This window comes from Trichechus manatus, unplaced genomic scaffold (assembly GCF_000243295.1).
Source record: "Trichechus manatus latirostris isolate Lorelei unplaced genomic scaffold, TriManLat1.0 scaffold00095, whole genome shotgun sequence".
Taxonomy (NCBI): domain Eukaryota; kingdom Metazoa; phylum Chordata; class Mammalia; order Sirenia; family Trichechidae; genus Trichechus; species Trichechus manatus.
Window position 1 is genome coordinate 4,390,552 of NW_004444031.1, and position 24,935 is coordinate 4,415,486.

The 24,935-nt window shown below is 40.4% G+C and overlaps 2 protein-coding genes across 7 annotated transcripts in view; one reads left to right on the forward strand and one right to left on the reverse strand.

Moving 5' to 3' along the window:
- Positions 1 to 14,818, reverse strand: part of RO60 (Ro60, Y RNA binding protein) — a 30,719-nt gene extending 15,901 nt beyond the window's left edge. The window contains exon 1 of one of the 2 annotated variants that reach the window (XM_023737012.1): positions 14,644 to 14,818. The gene's annotated coding sequence lies outside the window, so the exon portion shown is untranslated. Of the gene's footprint in view, positions 1 to 11,297; positions 12,121 to 14,643 lie in introns of those variants that run through there. The other variant, XM_023737013.1, reaches the window with a different exon arrangement.
- A 107-nt stretch (positions 14,819 to 14,925) lies between these two features.
- UCHL5 (ubiquitin C-terminal hydrolase L5) overlaps positions 14,926 to 24,935 on the forward strand; it is a 57,232-nt gene continuing 47,222 nt past the window's right edge. Inside the window, exon 1 of one of the 5 annotated variants that reach the window (XM_023737017.1) lies at positions 14,926 to 14,990. In XM_023737017.1, coding sequence (XP_023592785.1) covers positions 14,942 to 14,990 — 49 coding nt within the window. In that variant the 5' untranslated portion in view covers positions 14,926 to 14,941. Of the gene's footprint in view, positions 14,991 to 15,054; positions 15,191 to 24,935 lie in introns of those variants that run through there. The other 4 variants (XM_023737016.1, XM_023737015.1, XM_012557344.2 and 1 more) reach the window with 4 other exon arrangements.

The window sequence follows — 24,935 nt, forward strand, 5'->3', positions numbered from 1 at the left end:
ACTAGCTTTCTGGCAATGACATGTCTCTTTATCTTTCGAATGAAGTAACCACAGTTGTCCACTACTTTATCAGTCCACCACTATCCTTACTATAGTAAAGCTGCTTCTCCAGGTCCCACAAGTCTCCTGACTATGCTACAGTAAACCCTGTGAAAGCCAGAACCTGTGTAATGCAGAAACCAGTCAGAGAAAGAAAACTCAAATATTTTCCACTAATAGTGACAGAAAAGTGGTAAGACTGTACCCTGTCAAAGGTGGAAAACTTATGAGACCTGGAAAAACAAGGCAGTCTCTTTGAGTTCCGGCTCTCACAGGTGAGCGTGAGCAATGGTACACATGGCAAAAAACAAAACAAACTCAACCAGCATTTATTGAATACATACGACGTATAAGACACAAAGATTATTTCTGTTTCATTAGAATGACCAAAAGAAAAAAAAAAATTCTTGCCCTTGGGGAAATCTGTTTGGGGAGGTAGAGGTATATACACAACACAAAGCAAACTGTAATTAAGTGCTCTAATAGAAAAGTCCTATCAGTGAGCAAAGGAGGATAAAATTAATGCTAAATCAATAATCCAGGAAGACCTGTATGGGGAAGACAAACTGAAAAACTGATAAAGTTTGGGGAAAGGCATTTCAGGGGAAGGTTTCCGAAATCTTGCCCTGTGTCTTTAAATTCTAGAGAAGGAACTGTCTAAATGTACTGGTATATCTCTAAAGAAAGGCTGACACAGAAGGTAGTAGCTTAAAGAGGAACACAAGGCTAAAGAAGTTTTATTTTGAAGATTATACTTAATGGAGCATGTTTATATACTGTGGGGAAAGGGCCAGTAGGGATGGAGGAGTTAATATTACAGTTGAGACACAAGATAACTGCAACTGATAGAGGTTTCTTAGAAGGGCGTATGGCCTCAGAGCATAGGACTGGCCTTAGACAGAAGAGGGACACCACCATTAAAAATCATCAATTTAAGAAGCAGGAAGAGGAAGACAGGATAACTAAAGAATAAGAAGGAATAAACATGTTGAAGAACCACCAGAGATGGTTTCTGTGAAAGCTGAGAGGCTGCGCTCAGTAACTATAAATCAGTCTTCAATGACTAATAGGATGATCACATCTCTTGATACCACCTGAAGCCTGTTGTTGTTAGGTGACGTTGAGTCGATTCCGACTCACAGCAACCCTACGTACCACAGAAGAAACACTGCCCGGTCCTGCGCCATCCTCACAATTGTTATTATACTTGAGCCCATTGTTGCAGCCACTGTGTCAATCCATCTTGCTGAGGGTCTTCCTCTTTTTCACTGACCCTCTACTTTACCAAGCACGATGTCCTTCCCCAGGGACTGAAACCTCCTCATAACATGTCCAAAGTATTTGAGACATTGTCTCGCCATCCTTGCTTCTAAGTAGCATTCTGGTTGTACTTCTTCCAAGACAGATTTGTTCGTTCTTTTGGCAGCCCATGGTGTATTCAATATTCTTCGCCAACACCACAATTCAAAGGTGTCAATCCTTCTTTGGTTTTCCTTATTCATCGTCCAGCTTTCACATGCATGTGAGGCAGTTGAAAACACCATGGCTGGGGTCAGGCGCACCTTAAGTCTTCAAGGTGTCATCTTTGCTTTTTAACACTTTAAGGAGGTCTTTTGCAGCAGAGTTGCCCAATTCAATGCATCTTTTGATTTCTTGACTGCTGCTTCCATGGGTGTTGACTGTGGATCCAAGTAAAATGAAGTCCTTGACAACTTCAATCTTTTCTGTTTATCATAATGTTGCTTACTGGTCCAGTTGAGAGGATTTCTGTTTTCTTTATGTTGAGGTGTAATCCATACTGATCTTCATTAGTAAGTGCTTCAAGTCCTCTTTACTTTCAGCAAGCAAGGATGTGTCATCTGTATATTTCAGGTTGTTAATGAGTCTTCCTCCAGTCTTGATGACCTGTTCTTCATATAGTCCAGCTTCTCAGATTATTTGCTCAGCATACAGATTAAATAGGTATAGTGAAAGCATACAACCCTGACTCACACCTTTCCTACTTTAAACCACACAGTATCCCCTTATTCTGTTCGAACGACTGCCTCTTGCTCTATGTAAAGGTTCCTCATGAGCATAATTAAGTGTACTGGAATTCCCATTCTTCTCAATGTTATCCATAATTTGTTATGATCCACACAGTCGAATGCCTTTGCACAGTCAATTAATCAGAGGTAAACATCTTTCTGGTATTGTGTGCTTTCAGCCAGGATCCATCTGACATCAGCTACGATATCCCTGGTTCCGCGTCCTCTTCTGAATCTGGCTTGAATTTCTGACGGTTCCCTGTTGATATACTGCTGCAGCTGCTTTTGAATGATCTTCAGCAAAATTTTACTTTTGTGTGTGATATTAATAGTATTGTTTGGTAATTTCTGCATTCGGTTGGATCACCTTTCTTGGGAACAGGCATAAATATGGATCTCTTCCAGTCAGTTGGCCAGGTAGCTGTATTCCGAATTTCTTGGCATACACAGTACTTCCAGAGCCACATCCATTTGTTGTAACATCTCACTTGGTATTTTGTCAATTCCCGAAGCCTTGTTTTTCACCAATGCCTTCACTGCAGCTTGGACTTCTTCCTGCAATACCATTGGTTCCTGATCATATGCTACCTCCTAAAATGGTTTAACACCGACCAGCTCTTTTTGGTAGAGTGACTCTGTGTATTTCTTCGAGTTGTGCAATGACATCAATGACATCATACATGAAGAAAGGAAGAGGTGATTAAAAAGCAGGTAAGAAAAAAAGACCAAAATGGATGTCAGAAGAGACTCTGAAACTTGCCCTTGAATGTTGAGTAGCTAAACGAAACGAAGACAAGATAAAATAAAAAAGCTGAACAGAAGATTTCAAAGGGTGACTCGAGAAGACAAAGTAAAGTTTATAATAACATGTACAAGACCTGGAGATCGAAAACCAAAAGGGAAGAACACGCTGGGCATTTCTCAAGCTCAAAGAACGGAAGAAAAAATTCAAGCCTCGAGTTTCAATACTGAAAGATTCTGTGGGGAAAATATTAAATGACCTGAGTCCTAGGTCTGCACTGATGTAAGCAACTTTACACCAGAATGCAATACTGACATATGTTTCCAACACAATTCAAATCACTGCCCCCCTCAGTCACATTCAAAACATGAGGCTCTCCATTCTCCCATGCACTTATCCCCCCACCATTAGGTGCTCCCTTCTCTGAGAAGGGAGATTTGTACCCCTAACACTCTCTGGAGCTCTACATCTCTTGTCAAGCAGAAACTTCCTAATCTCCTTATTCCTCTCTCTCCTCCAAAGCTACCTTCACTCATACCCTTAGAGAAGGAGGTGTCGCTTCTGCTGTCAACAGGCCAGTCTCCACCTGGATGCTCTAAAGCACATTCTGTCCCACTTCCTTCAGTGATCTTCCCCATCAGTTATCCCTTTCTCTACAGTATCTTCAACTCGCTGAATTACATCTCTCAAACTCAACTTCAAAGTTCTCTCATCTAAAAAGGTAAAAAGATTTTCCTCTAGCTCCCACCCTCTCTCTTACTTTTATAACTGCTTGTGAAGCCTATACTTTACCGCATACCCTCTGAATCTCACTGGAATCAAGCTATTTCTTGCATCACTCTACTGCAATTGCTTTTTACTAGAATCACTCCTATTTGCTAAACCGAGTGGTCACTTTCCAGCCTTATTTTACTTCATCTCTTTGAGCATTTGACACGGCTAGTCATTCATTCCTTGCAATTCTCTTCCTTGTGGTCCATACTATTCTGCCCTGGTTTTAACTCTATGTATCCCTCCTTCTGTCTCCTTTAAAGGGTCCTTTTCACCTTAGCTCTTAACTATTAATGTTCACTAGGATTCTATCCTTAGCCTTCCTCTCTCTATATAAGTGATTCCAAACTTGTTTTGGGTCACAGGGCCCTTTGAGGATTTGATTAAACTAAGAATCTTCTGCCCAGAAAAACGTATACACCTAAACATCTCATTTTTTCATTTTAGGTGTTCACAGATCTCCTGATGACATCTATAAAAAACTAAAACCAAACCCACTGCCATCAAGTTGGTTCTGACTCATAGCGACCCTAATGACAGGGTAGAACTGCCCCATAGGGTTTCCAAGGCTGTAATCTTTACAGAAGCAGACTGCCATATCTATCTCCCATTGAGTGGCTGGTGGGTTTGAACTGCTGACCTTCTGATTAGCAGATGAATACTTATCCACTGTGCCACCAGGGCTCCTTCATGACATTTACAGAAGCTAACAATAATAAAATATCTATTAATAGCTGATATTTATTGAACACCTAGTATGTGCCATGCATTGTGCTAAAAGCTTTTGTATGCATTATCTATTAAATCTACTGCTAAGAATTCCTAGTCCACGGTCTTCTTTAGTGATCTCATCTACTCCCTGCTTTCAACTACAACTTTTATGTGGATGACTCTCAAATCTATACACCTTTCTCAGCCCAAATCTCTCATCTTAAGTGCCAGATCCACTCATTCAACTGCCTAACAGGTATCTTGGCTTCAGGCAATTCAAACTCAACATTTCTTCAAAAAAAATAATCTCCTCCTTTTATCCAGTTGCCCAAACCAGAGCTTCTCAACCTCCGAGCTATGAATGGGTTATAAATGGGCCAAGATACTTACCTCTGAGACCTTGGGACAATCACAGGAGTGAGGCCTGGGGCTGGCAGAGGCAATCCCCCCTTCCTAGCTTAATGCTGTCTTTGGCCAGCAGGAGTCTCATGTGTATACCCTAGGGTGTCCTACGAGTGGTATCATTTTCTTTTTCACCCTCACAATCAAGCAATAGTTCAGTCATTTACTTCCTATGTATCATTTGAATTTATCTCCTTTTGTCCAGCTCCACTGCCTATGCCTTGATCCAGGACCACATTGTTTCTACTTGGAGTGTGATGATAGTCTTTTACTTGGTCTCCGATGACAGTCTTTTACTTGGTCTCCTTGCCTCTTGGCTTACTTTGTGCCAATTTATTCACCATCCTACAGCCCAGAGCGATAGTTCTAGAAACACAAATTTGATTGTACTACTCACCTACTTAAAATCATTCAATGGACCCTCACAGTTTTCAAGATAAAATCCAAACTCCTTCCTCTTTACTTAATTTCTCCTCAAAAGAGTACTGAATAGTTTTTTCTCAAATTAATAAAAAATAATGGCTCAAGTTAGTGGCATTTAATAAATACAAAATTCTGTATGTTGTCTCAGGCTCACACCTAAGATAGGCAGGGAAAGGATCACTGAAGAAGCTGAAAGGACTAATTAGAAGGTTGTAAAAGTGCTACTCGTTCCTCTTGGCTCTCGAGGGGTTCCAACACCCAGTGAAATTAACAAGATACAACCAGAGTAATCAACAACATAAACTTCATGAGGGCAACATTCACATCTGTTTTACCACTATGTACCACAGTCCCAGGTAGCCAATAAATATTTACAGAATAAACGAGTAAACTACAGGAAAAGTGGTCATAATGTGGAATTCTCAGTAAAAGGAATTCATTCTTTTAAATTCATCTGTGCAATTTTTGGAATATTTTAACCAAATAAAAAAACGAAAATAATAGTAACCAGTAAGAGAGAACAGTAAAAGTAATTAGATCTGAGTAGATGTTAGAACTGTCTTTGATCCATGAGTTATTAAATCTATATAAAAAGGGTTACTTTATCTGTCCTCTATGTGATTTAAGAAGACTGAATTAAATGGGGTAACTTGGATGTTGAGCTTTGTATACTCAAAATATTATCTAATTATCAATTACAAATACCCCGGCATTACATCTGACCAACACTAAAAAACAATCCCCTTTGTTAAAAAAATTTAATAAATTAAAAAGTGACAGAAAAGCAAAATAAAATAAGCACAATCATCCAAACTGTTTCCTTTTTCGAAGAGGGGGATCGAGGGAAGTTCTAGTGATATTTGAGATTTATGTATATATAATTCTCTAATGTGGGAATTAAACATGGCCCTGTTATCTGGCATGCTTTTCGGTCTCCAGAATCTGGAAAGCGCCCCCCCATGGACCTTGTATCCCTCCCTGAAAAAGGAAATTAGAGTCTACCCATTTCATCTGTGTATTACAATGATACAGTGATAGAAATCTTACCTTCCTCACTAGACTGTAAGCTTCCTGAGGGTAGACATTTGATTCATCTTTGTCTCACAAATTCTAGCCATCTTCCACCTCATGTTAGCTACCTAATACTATACTTTCACATGGTAGGTATTTAATAAATAAATACTAATTATATTTGTTAGATGAATAATGTTGGAATGACATTTAAGATCAGATTGTTCTATTGCACCAGCTTTTCTGCACCAAGGTCAAAGTGGTGAAATTTAAAGGTCTCAAGACAAACGCCAACCCCTTCCCCATTCTTTCCCTTGTGTTATTCTTTGTGAGCACGTCTAATCTAGCTACATTACTAGTTCCCTTGAAATCAGGGACCAGGTCTTCTGTATCTCCCCCAGCACCTATAACACCGCTTTTAAGTAGTTAGTAATTCATACTTAAAAAGAATTAAATAGCATTTAAAATTAATTTTCTAAACGATTTGTCTAAGAATTATACACGATTGGATTTTATTTCCTACAACACATTTATTTTGCAAAAAAAAAGTCTCAATGTGTGCAATAAAAATTTAATACTTTTAAGTCTGAAGCCTTTAAGATAAATTTTGTAATCAGAATAAAATAATAAATGTACTATATGTCGGTAATGGAAATACAATAAAAACATAGAAAATGAAAAAGTCAAAGAGAAAGTAATAAGAACTGAAGAAAAATGTCATCTGAGAACAGTATTTCTCTGTCAGTTTTTCTAATTTATTTAATAGTAGGTATTCAAGGATCTTTTTTTAAATTGTGCTTTAGGTGAAAGTTTACAGAGCAAAACCATTAATATACATATTGTTTTATGACACTGGTTGCCAACCCCATGACCTGTCAATACTCTCCCCTTCTCAACCTTAGGTTCCCCATTTCTATTCATCTAGCTTTCCTGTCCCCTCTTGCATTCCTGTCCTTACCCCTGGGCTGGTGTGCCCATTTAGTCCAATATACAAGGTTGAGCTATGGTATTCAAGGATCTTTTACGAGCGAGGAGCAAAATGAACTTTTGAATCTAGGAAGGATGCCTAAGAGAGGTAATCTCTAAATATAATCCTTGTAATCCCTATAGTAAGAAATGAAGTTAAAGCCATTTACTCACAGCTGTAACAATGAAATAGTCTTCCTTTTGTATGATACTAATAACAACCATGAAGACTAACCTTTTCAATATTTCTGCAGCTGAAACTGTGCTTAGCTTTTCATATGCTGTGACCATACTTTCAGGGTACAACATAAAACAGTAGAACAGATCACATCACTAATAGCTAGGGCAACACTTACACCTCTACTTTGTAAGGTCAAAGAGTCCTGGTAGTGCAGTGGTTAAGCGCTCACCTGCTAACCGAAAGCTTGGTAGTTTGAACCCACCAGTTGCTCTGTAGGAGAAAGATGTGGCAGTCTGCTTCTATAAAGATTACAGCCTTGGAAACCCTCTGGGGCAGTTCTAACCTGTTCCGTAGGGTCGCTAGGAGTTGGAATTGACTCGACAGCAATGGGTTTGGGTTTTTTTTTTCCTTTGGTTTTGTAAAGTCATTCTAAAACCATTTTACACATAAGCTATTAATAAATGTTTTGTAGCATCATGATAAAACAAATTTTAAAAATTTAAAATAAAATCTACCAAATAAATAAGCAAAGGTTTTCTAAAATCATACTTTCCCAATCTTGTTAATTATAAAGTAACCATATAAAAATACATGACGAAAAGCCAAATGAGCTTAGAGAAAAGTGGGTTAAAATAAGAAAAGCTGAAAGGAATTAACACAGCTTTGTATATTACAAAAAACAAACAAAACAAAAAACCTCACACAACTTTATCTAAGTATGCATCTATAAATTTATCAGAATCAAAGTTTTAAAGTGAACAATGGAAAACAGAATTGTAGTATGTCCCAAACTATTCTCCTTCCTGTCAGAGGGCTGATAATCAAATTAACTTTAAAATTGGCTGTGTGATATGATATCAAAGGCATAGGTGACAAAGAAAAAAATAAATATACTGGACTTCATCAAAAGGAAAAACCTCCTCAAAGGACACCATTAAGAAGATGAAAAGACAACATGTACAATGGGAGACAATAATTGCAAATCATACATATGATAAGGGACTTTGTCTAGAATATATAAAGAACTTTTACAACTCCGTAATAAAAAAACAAATAACCCAACTAAAAATGAGAATCCGAATAGACATTTCTCCAAAGAAGATCTACAGATGACCCAAAGCATACAAAAAGATGCTCACCATTAGTCATCTGGGAAATGCAAACCAAAACCGAAATGAGATACAACTTAATATCCGTTAAAAAAAAAAGAAAGCAAACTAGTTGCTTTCAAGTTGATTCTGACTCATGGTGACCCCATGTGGTGCAGAGTAGAACTGTGCTCCACAGGGTTTTCTTGGCTGTGACCTTTTGGAAGCAGACTGCCAGACCTTTCTTCTGAGGCACCCACGTGGGTCTGAACCGTCAACCTTTTGGTTAGTAGTCGAGTGCTTAACCATTTGTGTTACCCAGGGATTCCTTCATATACCACCAGGGCTGCTCATACTCATTAGGCTGGCTATAATCAAAAGGACGATAATGATAAGTGTTGGTGAGGATTTGGAGAATTTAGAACCCTTACACACTGCTGGTGGGAATGTAAAGTGATGCAGCTACTTTGGAAAACAGTCTGGCAGTTCCTCAAAAAGTTAAACCTAGAGTTATTATGGGACCCAACATGAAAATTTGTATATGAATGTCCATAGTCACATCATTCATAACCAGAAAGTGGAAACAATGCAAATGTCCCTCAAATGAAGAACGGAAAAATAAAGCATGGTGTATCCATACACTGAAGTATTATTCAGCAATAAAAAAGGAATGAATCTTGAAAACATTATGCTACATGTAACAAGCCAGTCACAAATGGCCACATATTGTATGATTCCATTTATATGTAATTTCCGGAATAGGTGAGCTTGTAGAAATAGAAAGTAGATTAGTGCTGCCAGGGGCTGGAAAGACAGGAAACTAGGGAGTGAATCCTAACAGGTTTCTTTTTGGAGTAATTAAATGTCTTGAAATCAGACAGTGGTGATGGTTACACAACTCTGGTGAGTATACTAAAACCCACTGAATGTATACTTTAAAACAGTGAATTTCATGATATGTGAATTATATCTCAAAAAAGCTGTTTAAACAAAAATAAAAAAATTGGCTAGATGAAATATATTTGGGAAGTTATTTGAATAAATACATACATGTTTATTTATTTAACTCTGTTATTACCTACACCAGCAGTGGAAAGAACCGATTATGTAAAAATGATATTTAGCCCTACATTTTTTTATGTTTGACTTTAGAAAGCAACTTGAGATACACAGATATACAATCCAAAAAAACTAAACCTGTTGCTGCCAAGTTGATTTTGACTCATAGTGACCCTATAGGACAGAGTACAGCTGCCCCATAGGGTTTCCAAGGCTGTAAATCTTTATGGAAGCAGACTGCCCCATCTTTCTCCCAAAGCTGCTGGTGGGTTCGAACCACAGACCTTCTGGTTAGCTGCCAGGTGCTAAACCACTGCACCACCAGGGCTCTTTCCACACAGCCATATACAGCACCTTAGTTTGTTCTTTTCCTCAACTGCCACCATCTCCCTCTTAGATGCTTAAGCTCTATTATCAGTCCTTTAGAAGGTAGATGGGTAGCGAGTGAGGTCAGAGCCTGGTCATCCAGCAATCAGCTAATCCACTCCTGAATAATGAAGTGTTGTAAATCCAGATTAACGAAATAGTAGTAAATTCTTCTTTGGGTTGGCCTGAGCTACCCAGTGCTTTTGAAGGGCACAACTTCAAAGAATTTAATACAGTTAAAGTTGTATTAAAGTTGTATAAATTAAAATGTTGGGGAGAAACTAAATAGATTACAATACTCTTAAAAGAAGAGCCACAATGTAAAACTAAATATTTTATACACTGCTCATTTCTCTTTCTTGACTTAATTTAGAAAGCAAAATCACAATATGTAAAATGTAACGTGTAATAATACTTATTTCTACTTCACATTCATTAGAACTAGAAGATATATAGCATCTTTTACTGGCAGTAACAATACAGTCATGCATGGCATAATGTCCGTTTGGACATCAACCACATATACGTCTGTGGTCCCACAAGGCTATACTCTTACTTTATTCTCTACAGAGCAATGAATAATAAGAGGTCTGAAATTCTAAATCTTTGTTGTGTCATGTGTATTGTGTGACAAAGTATCTCCCTGGGTCTTTTTCGTCTGTACAAGGAAGGGGTTGGGCTTGACGATTGCTAACATTCTTTAAGGACCCAAAGTCAGAACCAAAACTCATGCATGACTGAAGGCCCACTCACTCCAGGTTGGTGGGCTCTCTGCTGTGGGTTTGGTTCATAAGGATGTGAGGGAGGCGGATCCTGCCACCTGGGCCCGAGCGCACCCCTCCCACCCGCCCCAAAGAGCACAGACGGTAGAGGGGGACTTCCTGGGGAGGAGAGGTGGCCACCATTACCCGTATAAGGCCGTAGGCATGGCTCAAGGCACAGGAATCTGGGGCTTCAGTGCCAAGAGGAGGAGCTGCAGCCACAAGAGCTCTGTAATGTCCAAATCACATAACATCCTATTTCGTAGAAGTATTGTGGATGTTAAACAACGCATGACTGTATATTATTGCTAAGGATTCTTCTTACGTTTTTTCTCATATTTGTTGTTAGGTGCCGTTGAGTTGATTTCGACTCATAGAGAACCCATGTGACAGAGTAGAACTGTTCCATAGGGTTACCTAGAGGTGTAATCTTTATAGGAACAGATAGTCAGGCCTTTCGCCTGAGGACCTACTGGGTGGGTTCCACCTGCCAATCTTTCAGTTAGCAGCCAAGAGCTAACTATTTCACTACCAGGATTCCTTTTTTTATATTTACACATCTGAGTATCCTTCCAAAGTCTCTCCATAATCTGTTATTTGAAAATGCTACCTTTCATCCCAAGAGATCAAAAAGATTTATAGCTTACTCCTTTTTTAATGAAATCAAACCTGACTTACATCTATGAGAGAGTACAATAACAGTTTTAAAATAAACAATATTGCAAAAACTGGGGTCACAAATTCAAATACCTGTATCATAGAGATAGGTGATGGAAATGAGTTGATGAAGTCAAGGGTGATGCAGCAGAAGTGTCACAGAACTGTGGCAAACGCAAGAGGAGGCCAGTCTGAAGGGAGCAGTCAATATATGCGCCTCCAGCCAACTGCTGTCATGCAGTGTGTTGTCAGATCTTACTTTTCTTGAAGATCCAGAAATATGGATTTTTACTCTCAGGATTAAATATTAACAGAATAATTAAAAAAAGTTTAATCCTCCATTTTGATGACTTCCGGATTGTATCAAAGGCTAAATATTTGGTTTGGCTTTTCTACAATACGCATTATGTTGAGTATTAAATAAATGTTAATTTTGGTATATACAGGACAAGAAAACAGTTTCAAGCTCACAGCAATATTGCAGATTAAAAATCATCACAATCAGCTGTGGGCTCTGACGACAACTGTTCTAAGTATGATTTATAAAACTAAGGCTAGACCCTTGCGTCTCTTAAACTTTTCCATTTAAGTATTTCAGGGGTATACATTGAGCAAAGAGGCCCCACAGCTTGAAGGAGGGTCTCCCAGGAAGAAATCTTTGTAGTCTCAACATTTCATACATATTTTGGCTTCTACTCCATAATATACTCATGATTGTTTTTAATATAAAAGCTTTTTTGTTGCAGTTATCTCCCCTCAGTAAAATTTACGCTTATTTTGTTGCATCACATAATCCTTAGCATCCTTCACCCGTTGCTATCGAGTTGATTGTGACTCATAGTGACCCTATAGGACAGGGCAGAACTGCCCCATAGGGTTTCCAAGGAGAGGCTGGTGGATTCAAACTCCTGACCTTTGGGTTAGCAGCCAAACTCTTAACCACTGCACTACCAGGACTCCATCCTTAGCACAAAAACCAAAGAAACCAAACCTATTGCCATCAAGTTGATTCCAACTCATAGCGACCCTAAAGAGTAGAATTGCCCCATAGGGTTTCCAAGGAGCAGCTGGTGGATTCAAACTGCCAACCTTTTGGTTAGCATCCATTGCCCTTAAACACTGTGCCACCAGGACTCCCTAAGCAGAAGGTATAGCTGTGATACTTAATTTTGTATGTTTATGTGTCAACTTGGTTAGACTATAGTACCCAGTTGTTTGGTCAAATACTAGTCGAGATGCTCATTTGAAATTGTTGTTAGCTGCCATCAAGTCAGCCCTGACTCATGGAGATCCCATGCACAATGGAATGAACTGCTGCCAAATCCTGTGCCATCCCCATGATTGGCTGTGGATCAGATCACTGTGATCCGCAGGGTTTTCACTGGCTGATTTTCAGTAGTAGATTACCACACCTTTCTTCCTACACCATTTTTAGTCTGGAAGCTCTACTTAAACCTGTTCAGCATCATAGCAATACACAAGCCTCCAAAGACAGAGTACTGGCTGTGTGTGAGGTGCACTGGCGAGGAACCGAACTCAGGTCTCCTGCACGAAAGGTGAGAATTCTTCCACCAACCCACCAATGCCTCACGTTATGAAACAGTTATATATAATTAAATCAGTTGGCTTTCAATAAAGCACATTATCCTCCATAATGTGGGTGGGCCTCATGCAATCAGTTGATAGCCTTAAGAGCAAAAAAGGGAGTTTTTCCTAAGGTGCATTCTGCCTCCAGATTGTAAACAGACTTCTTGCCAGAACTCCTCCACTCTTCCCTGACCTGCAGATTTGGGGACAGAAGACTGAAGGAATCTCCAGTCTGTTACCTGACCTACAAGGAGCCCTGGCAGTGCAATGGTTAAGCACTTGGCTGCTGGGTGAAACGGTGGCTATTTGAACCCATTCAGTGGCTCCATGGGAGAAAGACATGGCGATCTGCTCCAGTAAAGGTTACATCCTAGAAAACCCTAGAGGACAGTCCTACTTTGTCACGGAGGACACTATGAGTCAAAAATTGACTCCGTAGAACCTAATAACAACTAGACCTATAGATTTCGGACTTGCCAGCCTCACAACCAAGTGAGCCAATTCCTTAAAATAAATCTGTCTCTCTATGTGTAGATATACATATTTATATATATCTTACTGGTTCTATTTCTCTAGAGAACCCTAAGACAGTCATCTGTTTGAGAAGCAAGGAGTCAGAGTTTTATTCACTAAAGTATTTTCTTTCTGGAAACCAAAGGCCCTTCTTGGAACGCTTAGTTTCTGGGGTGATGCATAAATGTACTCTTAAAGACGTTAATCTTAACACTATAGGACTCTGTAAGAGCCTGCTAAATGAGGATAATTTAGTCATTTAGTGAAAATAGCCATTTTTGGCTCAACTCATCACCATCCAGTCTTATAACCATCATAGGTATTTTTATTTATTTAAAAATTTTTTTTATTGTGCTTTAGGTGAAAGTTTACAGAACAAATTAGTTTCCCATTCAATAGTTTGTACAAAAAGTGTTCCATGACATTGGTTGCCTTCCTTTTAGTGTGTCAGCACTCTCTCCACTGCCACCCTGGGTTCCTCGTCTCCTTTTGTCTGGATTCTCTACCCCTTCCTGCCAACTCTTTGCTTTTTCAGCAAATGTTTTCCTTTTGATCTCGTATAATTGATTGTTCTAAGGGACGCGTTCGTCTCCGCTGTTACTGTTTATTTTACGGGCCTGTCTATTGTTTGGCTGAAAGGTGGTCTCCGGGAATGGCTTCAATTCCAGGTCAGAAGGGTGTTTTATGGCCATAGTCTCATGGTTCCTCCAGTCTCTGTCAGACCAGTAAGTCTCATCTTTTTTGTGAATTTGATTTTTTGTTCTAAATTTTTCTCCTACTCAGTCAATATTTTTAGATTAGTACACTGTTTTATCAACCTCATTTTCATTTGGGGCATCGCATTCCCTTACATTTGTGTACCATCACCATGGGCCGTAGGACAGATCCTTCTCCTCTCCCTCGTCATTCTCTCTTGGGTAAATTCGTTCTCCCTCTTCCCACAAAGATTTTCCCAAACCCCCGACCAGCGGCAACGCCCCTCCACGCAGAAGCCGGGGGAGAAGGAGGAAGAGGAGGAGTAAAACAGGCGCCCTTGACGCAGGCCTGCAGGAAGCTCTGCAGTTAGAAGCAGAAGGGGTCTCGGGTTCGGGAAGGGCCCACCATTGGGAGAGTGCCGCCCGGCTCGGCGAGGATGTGTCTACAGCGATGCTGGTCCCGCTACCCAGCATGGGCAGGGCGCAGAGGCGGGGCAAAGGAGAACGATGGTCTGGCGAAGTGTTTGCCCCTGTCGCTGGGATGCAGGGTGAGGGCCACGGAGGAGCCGTGAGACCCTGTGCGTCCTCGGGCCCGTTCAGACCGCACAAAGGGCCCCTCAGCCGGCCTCCCGCACCTTCCTCACCTGTGCTTGGCGGCCAAGATCCCAGCACACCCTTGTACCCTCAGCGCCGCTGGTAGAAGCTCACCGCACCGCTGGGAAATCACAGGAGTCGGCGGCCTGGAAGGCAGCAGCTGCTCCAGCTCTACGGCCACCGGAGCTTTCAGATTCCGTTCCTGCGATCGAGCCCCGCCCTCCCTCCAGATTAGCGAGAACCCCGGATGTTACCTCTTTCGGCGCTCTGAATCCCCGCCCTTTTTTTCTCAGGCCCCTGCCCCTTCCGAATCCGCTACGGGTCCTGCAAGGCCGAAGGAGCGTTTCGATGCCTCTCGGATGGCTAGAGCGTCCTCCCGCGCTCCGACGCGCTGCAGGTGACGGCGCCCGGAGGCTGTCGGGAAGTAGGCGGGGTGACGTGGGGTTGACGAGCTCAGCGGCGGGTTTACCGAGATCTGTGACCGGCGGCACCTGGTGCGGGGGGCGGCGTGCGGTCGGGCCATGACGGGCAATGCTGGGGAGTGGTGCCTTATGGAGAGCGACCCCGGGGTCTTCACCGAGCTCATTAAAGGATTCGGTGAGAACCAAGGGTACCGTCCTGGGCCGAGGGTCACGGGAGGAGGCCCAGGCTGGACCTGGAGCGGTTCCCTGCGGCCGCCACCGCTCCGCGTCTGAGGGGAGGTGGCTCTAGGAATCTGGAGTCGGGGAGGGGAAATGCAGGGCTCCCCCTACCCCCCCCTTTCCTCCGCCTTTGGCCGTCGTGTTTCCACAGTAGTTTTGAAAGCCATGCCACGAGGGCAAGGACCGTATCTCTCTTGTACTTCTCTGTGTCCTCAGGAACTGGCACTCAAAAAAAAGAAGAAAACTTGCTTATTTGACTTGAGCGCCCCCCCATCCCCATAGGCATACATCTTTTTCATTCTCCTCTGCAGGGCGCTCCCTATCTCGGGCGGGAGTACCTGGGTGCATCGCACAGGCCATCAGTCCTGCAGGAAAAGCCCGACAAGGGTGTGCCTTCCCGAGGGTGGAGTATCTAAAGTCCAAGCCGCGCGGGAACCCGAGATTCTAGTTATTCAAAGCAGAACACCTTGAATGTGTTACCAGCTCTGCAGGACCACCCCACACGCTGACTGCGCGGGACTGACAGGCCACTTCGCTGGCTCCTCTGCCCCCTGCTCATTCTTAGCTTCCGGTGAAGTGTGTTTTCTTGAACTAGTGCTCTAGACTAGAGATTTTCCCCATAATTTCTCTCTGGCTCTATTCCCTGGCTTCCATCCTAAATAATCAACATATTTTGCTTTTTATCTTTCTCTGTCCCTCTTGTTCCCGATCTCTTATTTGGTCAGTAACTTTATTTTTCATCTGTTAATTTCCTCAAGTGTTATTAATTCTAACTGTTGGTTAAAACTTGTATTCAGAATAAGAATTAAATGTTGATACATTGTTTATTGTGCATAGCTGAATACTTGGAGTATCATTTGTTGAGCTATATTGTTCATCTACTATGTTTCAGGCACACTAGTAGGGATTGGGAATTTTTAAGGTGAATAAACCATGACTGCTGAAGAACTCATAGTCAAATAATAATATCGTGTGCTAATTGCTATGTTATCCCAAACCAAACCCACTGCCATGGAGTTGATTCTGACTCATAGCGACCCTATAGGACAGAGTAGAACTGCTCTATATGGTTTCTAAGGCTGTAAATCTTTATGAAAGCAGAATGCCACATCTTTCTCCTGCAGAGGGGCTGCTGGGTTGAAACTGTCGACCTTTCCAGTTAGCAGCCAAGTGCTTTAACCATTGCACTACCAGGGCTCTCTTACCATGTTGTAGTATGTATGAAATGTTCCACTGCATGGGCAGTGGAAAAACATGAACAGTAGTGATGTTAAAGTATATGGCTTAGGGAGCAGCTAGCAAAGTGAAACAGTGTAACAGGATGGAAAAGTATTTGGATCTAAAGCTGAAAAGATAAGCTGAGGCCAGACTGTATGCCATATTGTGTAGTTTGGATTGCCCTGCAATAACTGGAGACTTCACTGTCAAAGATATTTGAATGGGATAATGACATGATTGTTTTTATAACTAAGAAAGATTACTAAGCTTGTGGTATGCAGAGTGGATTGGAATGAAGTGAGAGAAGCTAAAAGTCTCTTAAAGTGATCAAAGTCTGAGATGATTGACCTTACTTAAAGTAGCGAGTTAGAGAGGAGGAGGTAGATTCAGTAATTTTGCTGAATTAAAATCAACAGGAATGCTGACTGACTGGATGTGGGGGAAAAGAGAGGTGAAATGACTACGGTTTCTAGCTTGGATGTCTTGTGTTAAGTACAAGAGAAGTGTAGGCTTGATGGGCAAGAAAGTGGGTTCAGTTTTGGGCATACAGTGAGTTTGAGATGTCCACAGGTTAAACAGTAAATTGTATCTTCAAAACCTTAACTATTGTGACATATTAAAGTTAACTTTGAGAAATATTATACTAGGTAAGTTTGTTTCTTTTCAGATAATCCAGTACATTAACAGCTATTGCTTTAATTTTCATGTGTGCAGAAAATTTGGAATTGAAAATGATTTAACTAAAGTCATACTCTTCAGGAAAGAAAGCCTGTTGCTGTTGAGTCAATTCTGACTCATAGTGACCCTATCTGACAGTACAACTGCCTTATGGGGTTTCTGAGGAGCGCCTGGTGGACTCAAACTGCTGACCTTTCGGTTAGCAGCTGTAGCTCTTAACCACTATACCACCAGGGTTTCCATGCTCTTTGGAGTGATATATAAATGTATTTTCTGCACCTGCATGTAAGAGCAGAAGAGCTTTGCAAAAAGTTAAATGTTGGTAGTTTTATATAATCACCAGGTACTTCAAAGAGAAAATTAGTTTGTTCCAATATTTAACTTCTTTCTCATGGATTTAAGAAGTCTTGAATTCATGGATTTAAAAAGTTTTTTGGAAATTCATTTGTTTAAAAGTACAATTTGTATTGTGGGTGCTGTTGTAAATTTATTTTAAAAGTTCAGCCTTGGAGGGAAGATTATTTGTATATGCAATTGATACATGAATACAAATTTTGGTGGAATGTAACATCATGGTATTAACTTTGTGGTATTAAGAAACCTGTGGAGCAGAATTATACTTTTAATTGATTGAGATATGTTCATAATACATAAATGCGCCAAAATAAGCTGTGATAGTCTACCAAACAAAGTAGAAGCTGTAAACTTCCACTTGCAGGCAAGATAGAATACAGGGACTGGATATATCTTTCCTAAAACAAATCAATGATCCCAGCTTCCACTTTAGCAAACTAGAAAAGGAATATAAAATTAGGGCTAAATTAAGTAGAAGAAAGGAAATATTAAAGGTCAGAGTTGATATCAGTGAAACAAAAGAAAAAAAAAGAAAAATCCATAAGACCAGAAGCTGGTTCTTTGAGGTCAGTAAAATTAATAAACCTCTAGTCACACTGGACAGGAAAAAAAAAAAAAAGACACAAATCAGCAATATCATATCAAGAATGAGAGAAGTAGCATCACTACAGATTCTGCAGATATTAAAAGGATAAAAACAGAATATTGTAAACAATTTTATGCCCATAAATTTGACAACTAAGATGGAATGTACAAATTCTTTTAAAGATACAAATTACCAAAGCTCACTCCAGAAGAAATAGATAGCCAGTCTAGCCCTGTATCTGTTAAAGAAATTAAAAATTATACTTTAAAACGTTCCCAAAAAGAAAACTGTAGCCAAGAAGGCTTCATTGGTAAATTCTATCCAATATATAAGGAATAAATAATACTCATTCTACACAACCTGTTCCTAAAAATTGGAGAAGGAATACTTTTCAGCTGATTCTATGAGGCTAGCATTACCCTGACTCTAAAACCAAAGACATTACAAGAAAAGAAAACTACAGACCTATATCTCTCATCAGCATAGATGCAGAAATTATAAACAAAATTTTAATAAATTGAATCCAATTGTATAGTGAAAGGACAATAATACATCTTGATCAAATGGAGGTTTATCCCAGGAATTCAGGGTTTGTTTAACATTTGCGAATCAATCAGTAATTCACCATGTTAACAACAGTAAAACCAGATGATTATCTCAGTAGATGCAAAAAGCATTTGACAAAATCTGACATCTGTTAAGATATGAAGTATGTTAGATTTTACCGTGATTGACAGCTAACAAGTTACCCTGCCACAGTTTCATAGATGCTGACAGACAACTTCTAGGTCAGAGATAAAGGATTGTATGATAGCACAATAGGCAGCATGAGCTTCATGTTCATATTGGTTTCCTTGCCTTCCTAGTCCTTGGAGAAAGAAAGACCCAGGTGGATGCTGCACACACAGTGAGTCTGTACCATAGCTGAGAACTCCCAATTTAGGGAACTCCCAATCTTAGGGAATGCCTAACCTGTTCAACCTTTGCCTCTAGGAAGACATCTTTATTTTTCTGGACAGCAAACAAGTATGCCCTCTGCCCCAGAGGAAGACCCTATCTCTGGGGTAGTTTTTCAAGTTTGTTTCCTGTATGAACATTCTTGAGAAGGTAGTCCAGAACAAAACTGTTAATACCTCTTGCTCAGAAGACATGCAGAAACAAGAGAAACCCATTGAGAATTATATCCCAACAATGTCCACCTTTCCTTTCTATATGTAATATGCTTCCTAGGATACTCTGATTAATCTGAATTACAGGGCTGGTACAAAATCTGTTCAAATTGTCTCTTGTGACGTTTATATTACAAAATCATGAAGCTTTCTTTTAAGTTTTTGTATTGACCTTTCCTCTTGGCTCAAGACATCCAGGTACAGCAAAGTGTATTAGTGATTGTGTAGAGTCCACTTTGGCCTGCAAGGAGGAAACCCAAACCCAAACCCATTATCGTCGAGTTGATTCCGACTCATAGTGACCCTATGGTACAGAGCAGAACTACCCCATAGGATTTCCAAGGCTGTAATGTTTAGAGAAGCTGACTGCCACATCTTTCTCCCATGTTGCTGCTGGTGGGCTCAAACCTCTGACCTTTCAGTTAGCAGCTGAGTGCTTAACCACTGTACCACCAGGGCTCTTTACAACGAGGAAGTCTAAGGTAATTTCATCATGCATAGAAACTGAGTTAAGGTAGATCTACCTTTCTAGGTTAAGCTGGTGTTTGTTTCCTTAAACACTTGAAGGTCCATTACAACTACCTTACTTTGGTGGCTTGTGTGTTGGTATGAGGCTTGAAGCTAGGCCACAGGTATTTTATGTACCAGCAAGGCCACCCATGTGGACAGGTTTCAGTGGAGCTTCCAGACCATGACAAACTAGGAAGAAAGGCCTGACTATCTACTTCCAAAAAATAACCAGTGAAAACCCTATGTATGTCAACAGAATATTGCCTGATACAGTGCTGGAAGATGAGACCCCAGGTTGATGGCAAAGATGGCACAGGACCAGGCACTGTTTTGTTCTGTTATACATAAGGTCACCGTGAGTTGGAGCCAACTCAGTTACAACTAACAACACAAGATGTATGTCGCCTTGTTTTGGGAAGAGAAGCAAGTTAATGCTTCACTTTCATAGAAGTTGTATATTCATGGGGGTGCACATGGTACCCCTGGAAGAAAGTGTTTACTATTGTTGGGGCCTCTAAAATGGGACCTACTTAGTCACGGGGTACAAGTTGACAGTGCCTCCAGTTTAGAGTTTCTAGTTCAGTTCAGTAATTGAGATTAGCCCTTGTTTTTGGAGAGACTGACCGAGGGCTTTCAATCCTGTTTGTCCTGTTGTTCAAACCATCAGCCAAATAACATTTGCCCATGCCAAAGAATGACTGAGAGTGGGTTTGGAGAAGACACCTGCTGGTGTTTTGCATGGGACGTACAGAGGCTATCCCTGCTGTTTCTGGTAAGACTTGTTGGTAAGGTTAAGAGGAATGAAAATCAAATTGTTGTCAAAGCCTCTGGTAGGGAGAGAAAACCTTGTTGTGTGCATAGATGACCTAACAGTCAATTAAATTTAAGGCATTGGCAACAGTTTAGGAGAACCCTACCAAAGTATTTTCTTGGGGGGGAAGACTGCAGATATTTTTTAAGAAAATTATTTTTGAACTATATAGACCTACCAGTAGCATAATATCTGTTAGTCAGTGCATATAAATACAGTTCTGTTAGTCCATATGTAAATATTTCAAAACTTACGTTGTTTAAATTTTAGCACTCCCTTTCACTTTGGCATGGTGTTCTGCTTCAAATGACAAGTTATATGGTACCCTACTTAAGACTCAGTTCAACTATCCGTCAAAGTTTTTCGGATCAGCACAGGTGGTAGTGATCTCTCCTACCTCTGAATTTCTAGAACTTCTGTGTACATTTCATATGCAGTGTATACATGTTTTACTGCGTTAGAGTTGCATGTGCTTATCTCCTAGATTTTGAGGTTTTTGGGTATTATGAGAATATTAATATATATCTTTGCCGGGGCCTACTAACATGCTTGACATAGAAATTATGTTTGTTAAATGCCAGCATTTCATTAACTTTTTAAAGCTCCCTCCCCAACTTTTTACTTAATATAAAACCAGAAAACCAAACCCATTGCCATCAATTTGATTCCAACTTAAAGCAACTCTATAGAACAGAGTAGAACTGCCTCATAGGGTTTCCAAGGCTGTAAATTTTTACAGAAACAGACTGCCACATCTTTCTCCTGCAGAAGGGCTGGTGGATCCGAACCACCAACCTTTTGGTTAGCAGCCAAGCACTTCAACCACTGTGCCACCAGGGCTTCTAATATAAATATAAAAGGACTCTATATTAACTGATTTTTTTTCGTTTAGTGTTTAATACCTTGTGTACCTCACAAGAATCTTGTGGATTGGATAAAGCAGGGTAGAATCCTTGTTTTATACATGAGTAAAATGAGACTCAAAGAAATTGTGTTTTTGCTCAAGGTTAAGAACTTTAAGGCAGTGCTGAGATTAGAACCCAGGTTTCATGAATCATTGCTTATTTCTCTTTCCATTATGCTGTGCTTTATTAGATATTGATAAAGGGATTTTGTTTTATAGCTGCTAACAGCTGAATACTATGCCTTCCTCCAAAAAGATGTGTATGTGTTTAACATGAGGTTATATAAACATGTGACCGCTTGAAATTCTACTTTTGCAGAAGATTTTGAGACACTTTTATTCAGTAATGTTTTTGTTTTGGTATAATGTATAGGATTTTTAATATTTGATTTTTTTTTAAATGTACTTTAGATGAAGGTTTACAGAACAAACTAGCTTCTCATTAAACAGTGCACATATTGTGACGTGGGTCGTCAACCCCACAATATCTCAACCCTCTCCCCTTCTCAACTTTGAGTTCCCTATTACCAGCTTTCCTGTCCCCTCCTGCCTTCTCCTTCTTGCCCCTAGGGTGGTGTGCCCATTTAGTCTAGGTTTGTTTAATGGGCCTGTCTAATCTTTGGCCGAAGGGTGAACCTCAGGAGTGACTTCATTACTGAGCTAAGAGCGTGTCTGGGGGCCATACTCACAGGGTTTCTCCAGTCTCTGTCAGACCAGTAAGTCTGATCTTTTTTTTTTGTGAGTTAGAATTTTGTTCTACATTTTTCTCCAGCTCTATCCAGGACCCTGTGTCGTGATCCTGTCAGAGCAGTTGGTGGTAGTAGCTGGGCACCATCTAGATGTGCTGGACTCAGTCTGGTGGAGGCTGTAGTACTTGTGATCTGTTAGTCCTTTGGACTAATCTTTCCTTTGGGTCTTTGGTTTTCTTCATTGTCCCTTGCTTCAGATGGGGTGAGACCAGTGAAGTATCTTAGATGGCTGCTCACCAAAGTAGAATGTGGAACATTTTCTTTATAAATGTTTGACTTTTCTTTTTACTATTGATTTCCAGTACACCTTCTCCTCACTTATTGACTCTCATTATCTGATATTTCACATTTATGACTATAGTAAAAAACATCTACTGTCCGACTGTTTTGCACATTAGTGATGTACGTCTGGCAGTAACAAACGCTGAGGTGCGAGGTGAGAGTATTGCTGGCTTGATGGTTAAGGTTATATGTCAACTTGGCTGGACCACAGTTCTCAGTGACTTGGCAGTTATGTCATGATGTAATTTGGCAGTTGTGTAGTGATATAGTCATCCTCCATTTTGTGATTTGATGTGGTCACCTTCGATTTTGACATAACCCTGATTTTGCAGAACGATCCTGGTCCTTGGAACCTAACCATGTTGATAAGTGAGGAGACGGTGTGTGTAGCAACAGCCAATGTTAATAATTGCATTGGTGTCCTTTTGTGCCCTTCTTGAGACGGTACATATCTAGACTCACATTTATAAGGATTTTCCAACTTGATAATATGAATGTCAGCCTGTTGATAGACATTCAGATTGTTTCCAGTTCTTCACTATAAATTATGTAGTAGTTCTCCTTATACATGTATCTTTAATACCAGAGTAGGTACTTAATAGGTTTTAGTTGAACAGAACAAGTTGAGGCACAGAATGATACTGAGTGGCCAGTCACATAGTTGCTTGCCTTGTTAGTTGACCCAACTTTTTTTTTTTTTTAAATAACCATTGACTTTTACAGGTGATCTCAAGATTTCTCTAGCTCTCACTTTAAAATATTCTAGAGTATTCGAAAGTGCCCAGACTTTGGAATCAGAGCTAGATTTGAATAGTTTTCTGGTCCATACTAGCTGTATTGGGGGTCTTCAGAGAAGCAGCACCAATAAGTGATATGTGTGTGTGTGTGTTGTGTGTGTGTGTGTGTGTGTGTTTGTATGTATGTAACTGTGTATCTGTCATTTATTTTAAGGAAATGGCTCACACGATTGTGAGGGCTGGCAAGTATGAAATCTGTATTGTAGGCTAGCAGGCTCCAAACTCAGGCAGAAGTTGATGTTGCAGTCTTGACCCAGAATTTTTTCTTCTCCAAGGAACCTCAGTTTTTGCTCTTTAGGCCTGCAACTGATTGAATGAGGCCCACTCACATTATTGAGAATAATCTCCTTTACTTAAAGTCAACTGACTGTAGCAATACCTTCACAGCAACACCTAGATTAATATTTGATTAAGTAACTGGGTACTACACCCTAACCAAGTAGACACATAAAATTAACCATTACACTCTACTCCTTGTCAACTTGGCACCCAAACACATCTCCTTAAACCATACTTAATCTTCAAATAAAAATAACAAAACCATGTTTCTGCCAATATGATACAACCATCCTGTGTACAATTGAGAACATACTAACCCTTTCCTTCAGAAGAGGATGCGAAGTCCTTAATTATTGTTCACTCTTCTTGATATCCTCTAACTTAAATATTATGATGTAAAGATAACTGTTAAATCATATTATGCCTGGAAGCTGAAAGCTATACCACCCGTGTTTCAATTGCCAGCAGGATCACCCGTGGTGGACAGATTTCACTGGGGCTTCCAGACTAAGACAGACTGGGAAGAAGGATCCGGGAATCTGCTTCTGAAAAAATGGGCCAGTGAAAACCTTAGGAGTAGCAGTGGAATATCATCAATACATCCTATATAAGGGATAATAGAGGGAAGGAAGAAAAGATATTTGCTATCTATGTACACAACAAATATATTTATAACACGGTAAGGGAGAAATACTCAGCAGCTATAATCCTTGTTTCTGCAACTGATCATGTGGTCGTAGCTGGTATTTATAACTACCTTCTTCCATTATCAATTCCACATTTCTTTGCCCTCAGCAAGCACCTGTGCTGGTCATGGTTCTTTGCCTGGTGAAGTGACCCAAATTTTCATTTTTGAGAGGTCTGGGTCATTAGTAGTCCTTCCTGAATTGAGTTGCTGAAGTTTTCCATTGACTTTAATCACAGGCATGGTAGTACTAAGAGACGTCCTAAGGGATCTCTTGTATTCCAGACATATACTTCCTTACCTCCATTGTGTAGTAGCAGCCCAGTTTCCCCTAATTAATCAGAATCTACAACTCCAGACGGTACAGTAACTTCCTTCTTTGCCTGATTCAGGAGCATGGGCAGCCCAAAGTGCGCTGGTGGCAGTCTTAACTTCTAGTTCAGTGGAATCATTACGTGTCGCCTAGTGGAAGCATTTCTCCCTTTAGAACTAAGACCTTTGAATCAGCAGACCATAAGACTGTGGGACAAAGCAAAAATTTTGCTAGCGGATCACTGGGGGTAATAGTGATGCCACTCCCGTTTCCACTCCTTGATTCCTGGACCTATGAATCCTGGCTATGGGAGAAACCACACCATATATTGGACACTGATTTGGAGCATATATAGCCTCCTGGGGA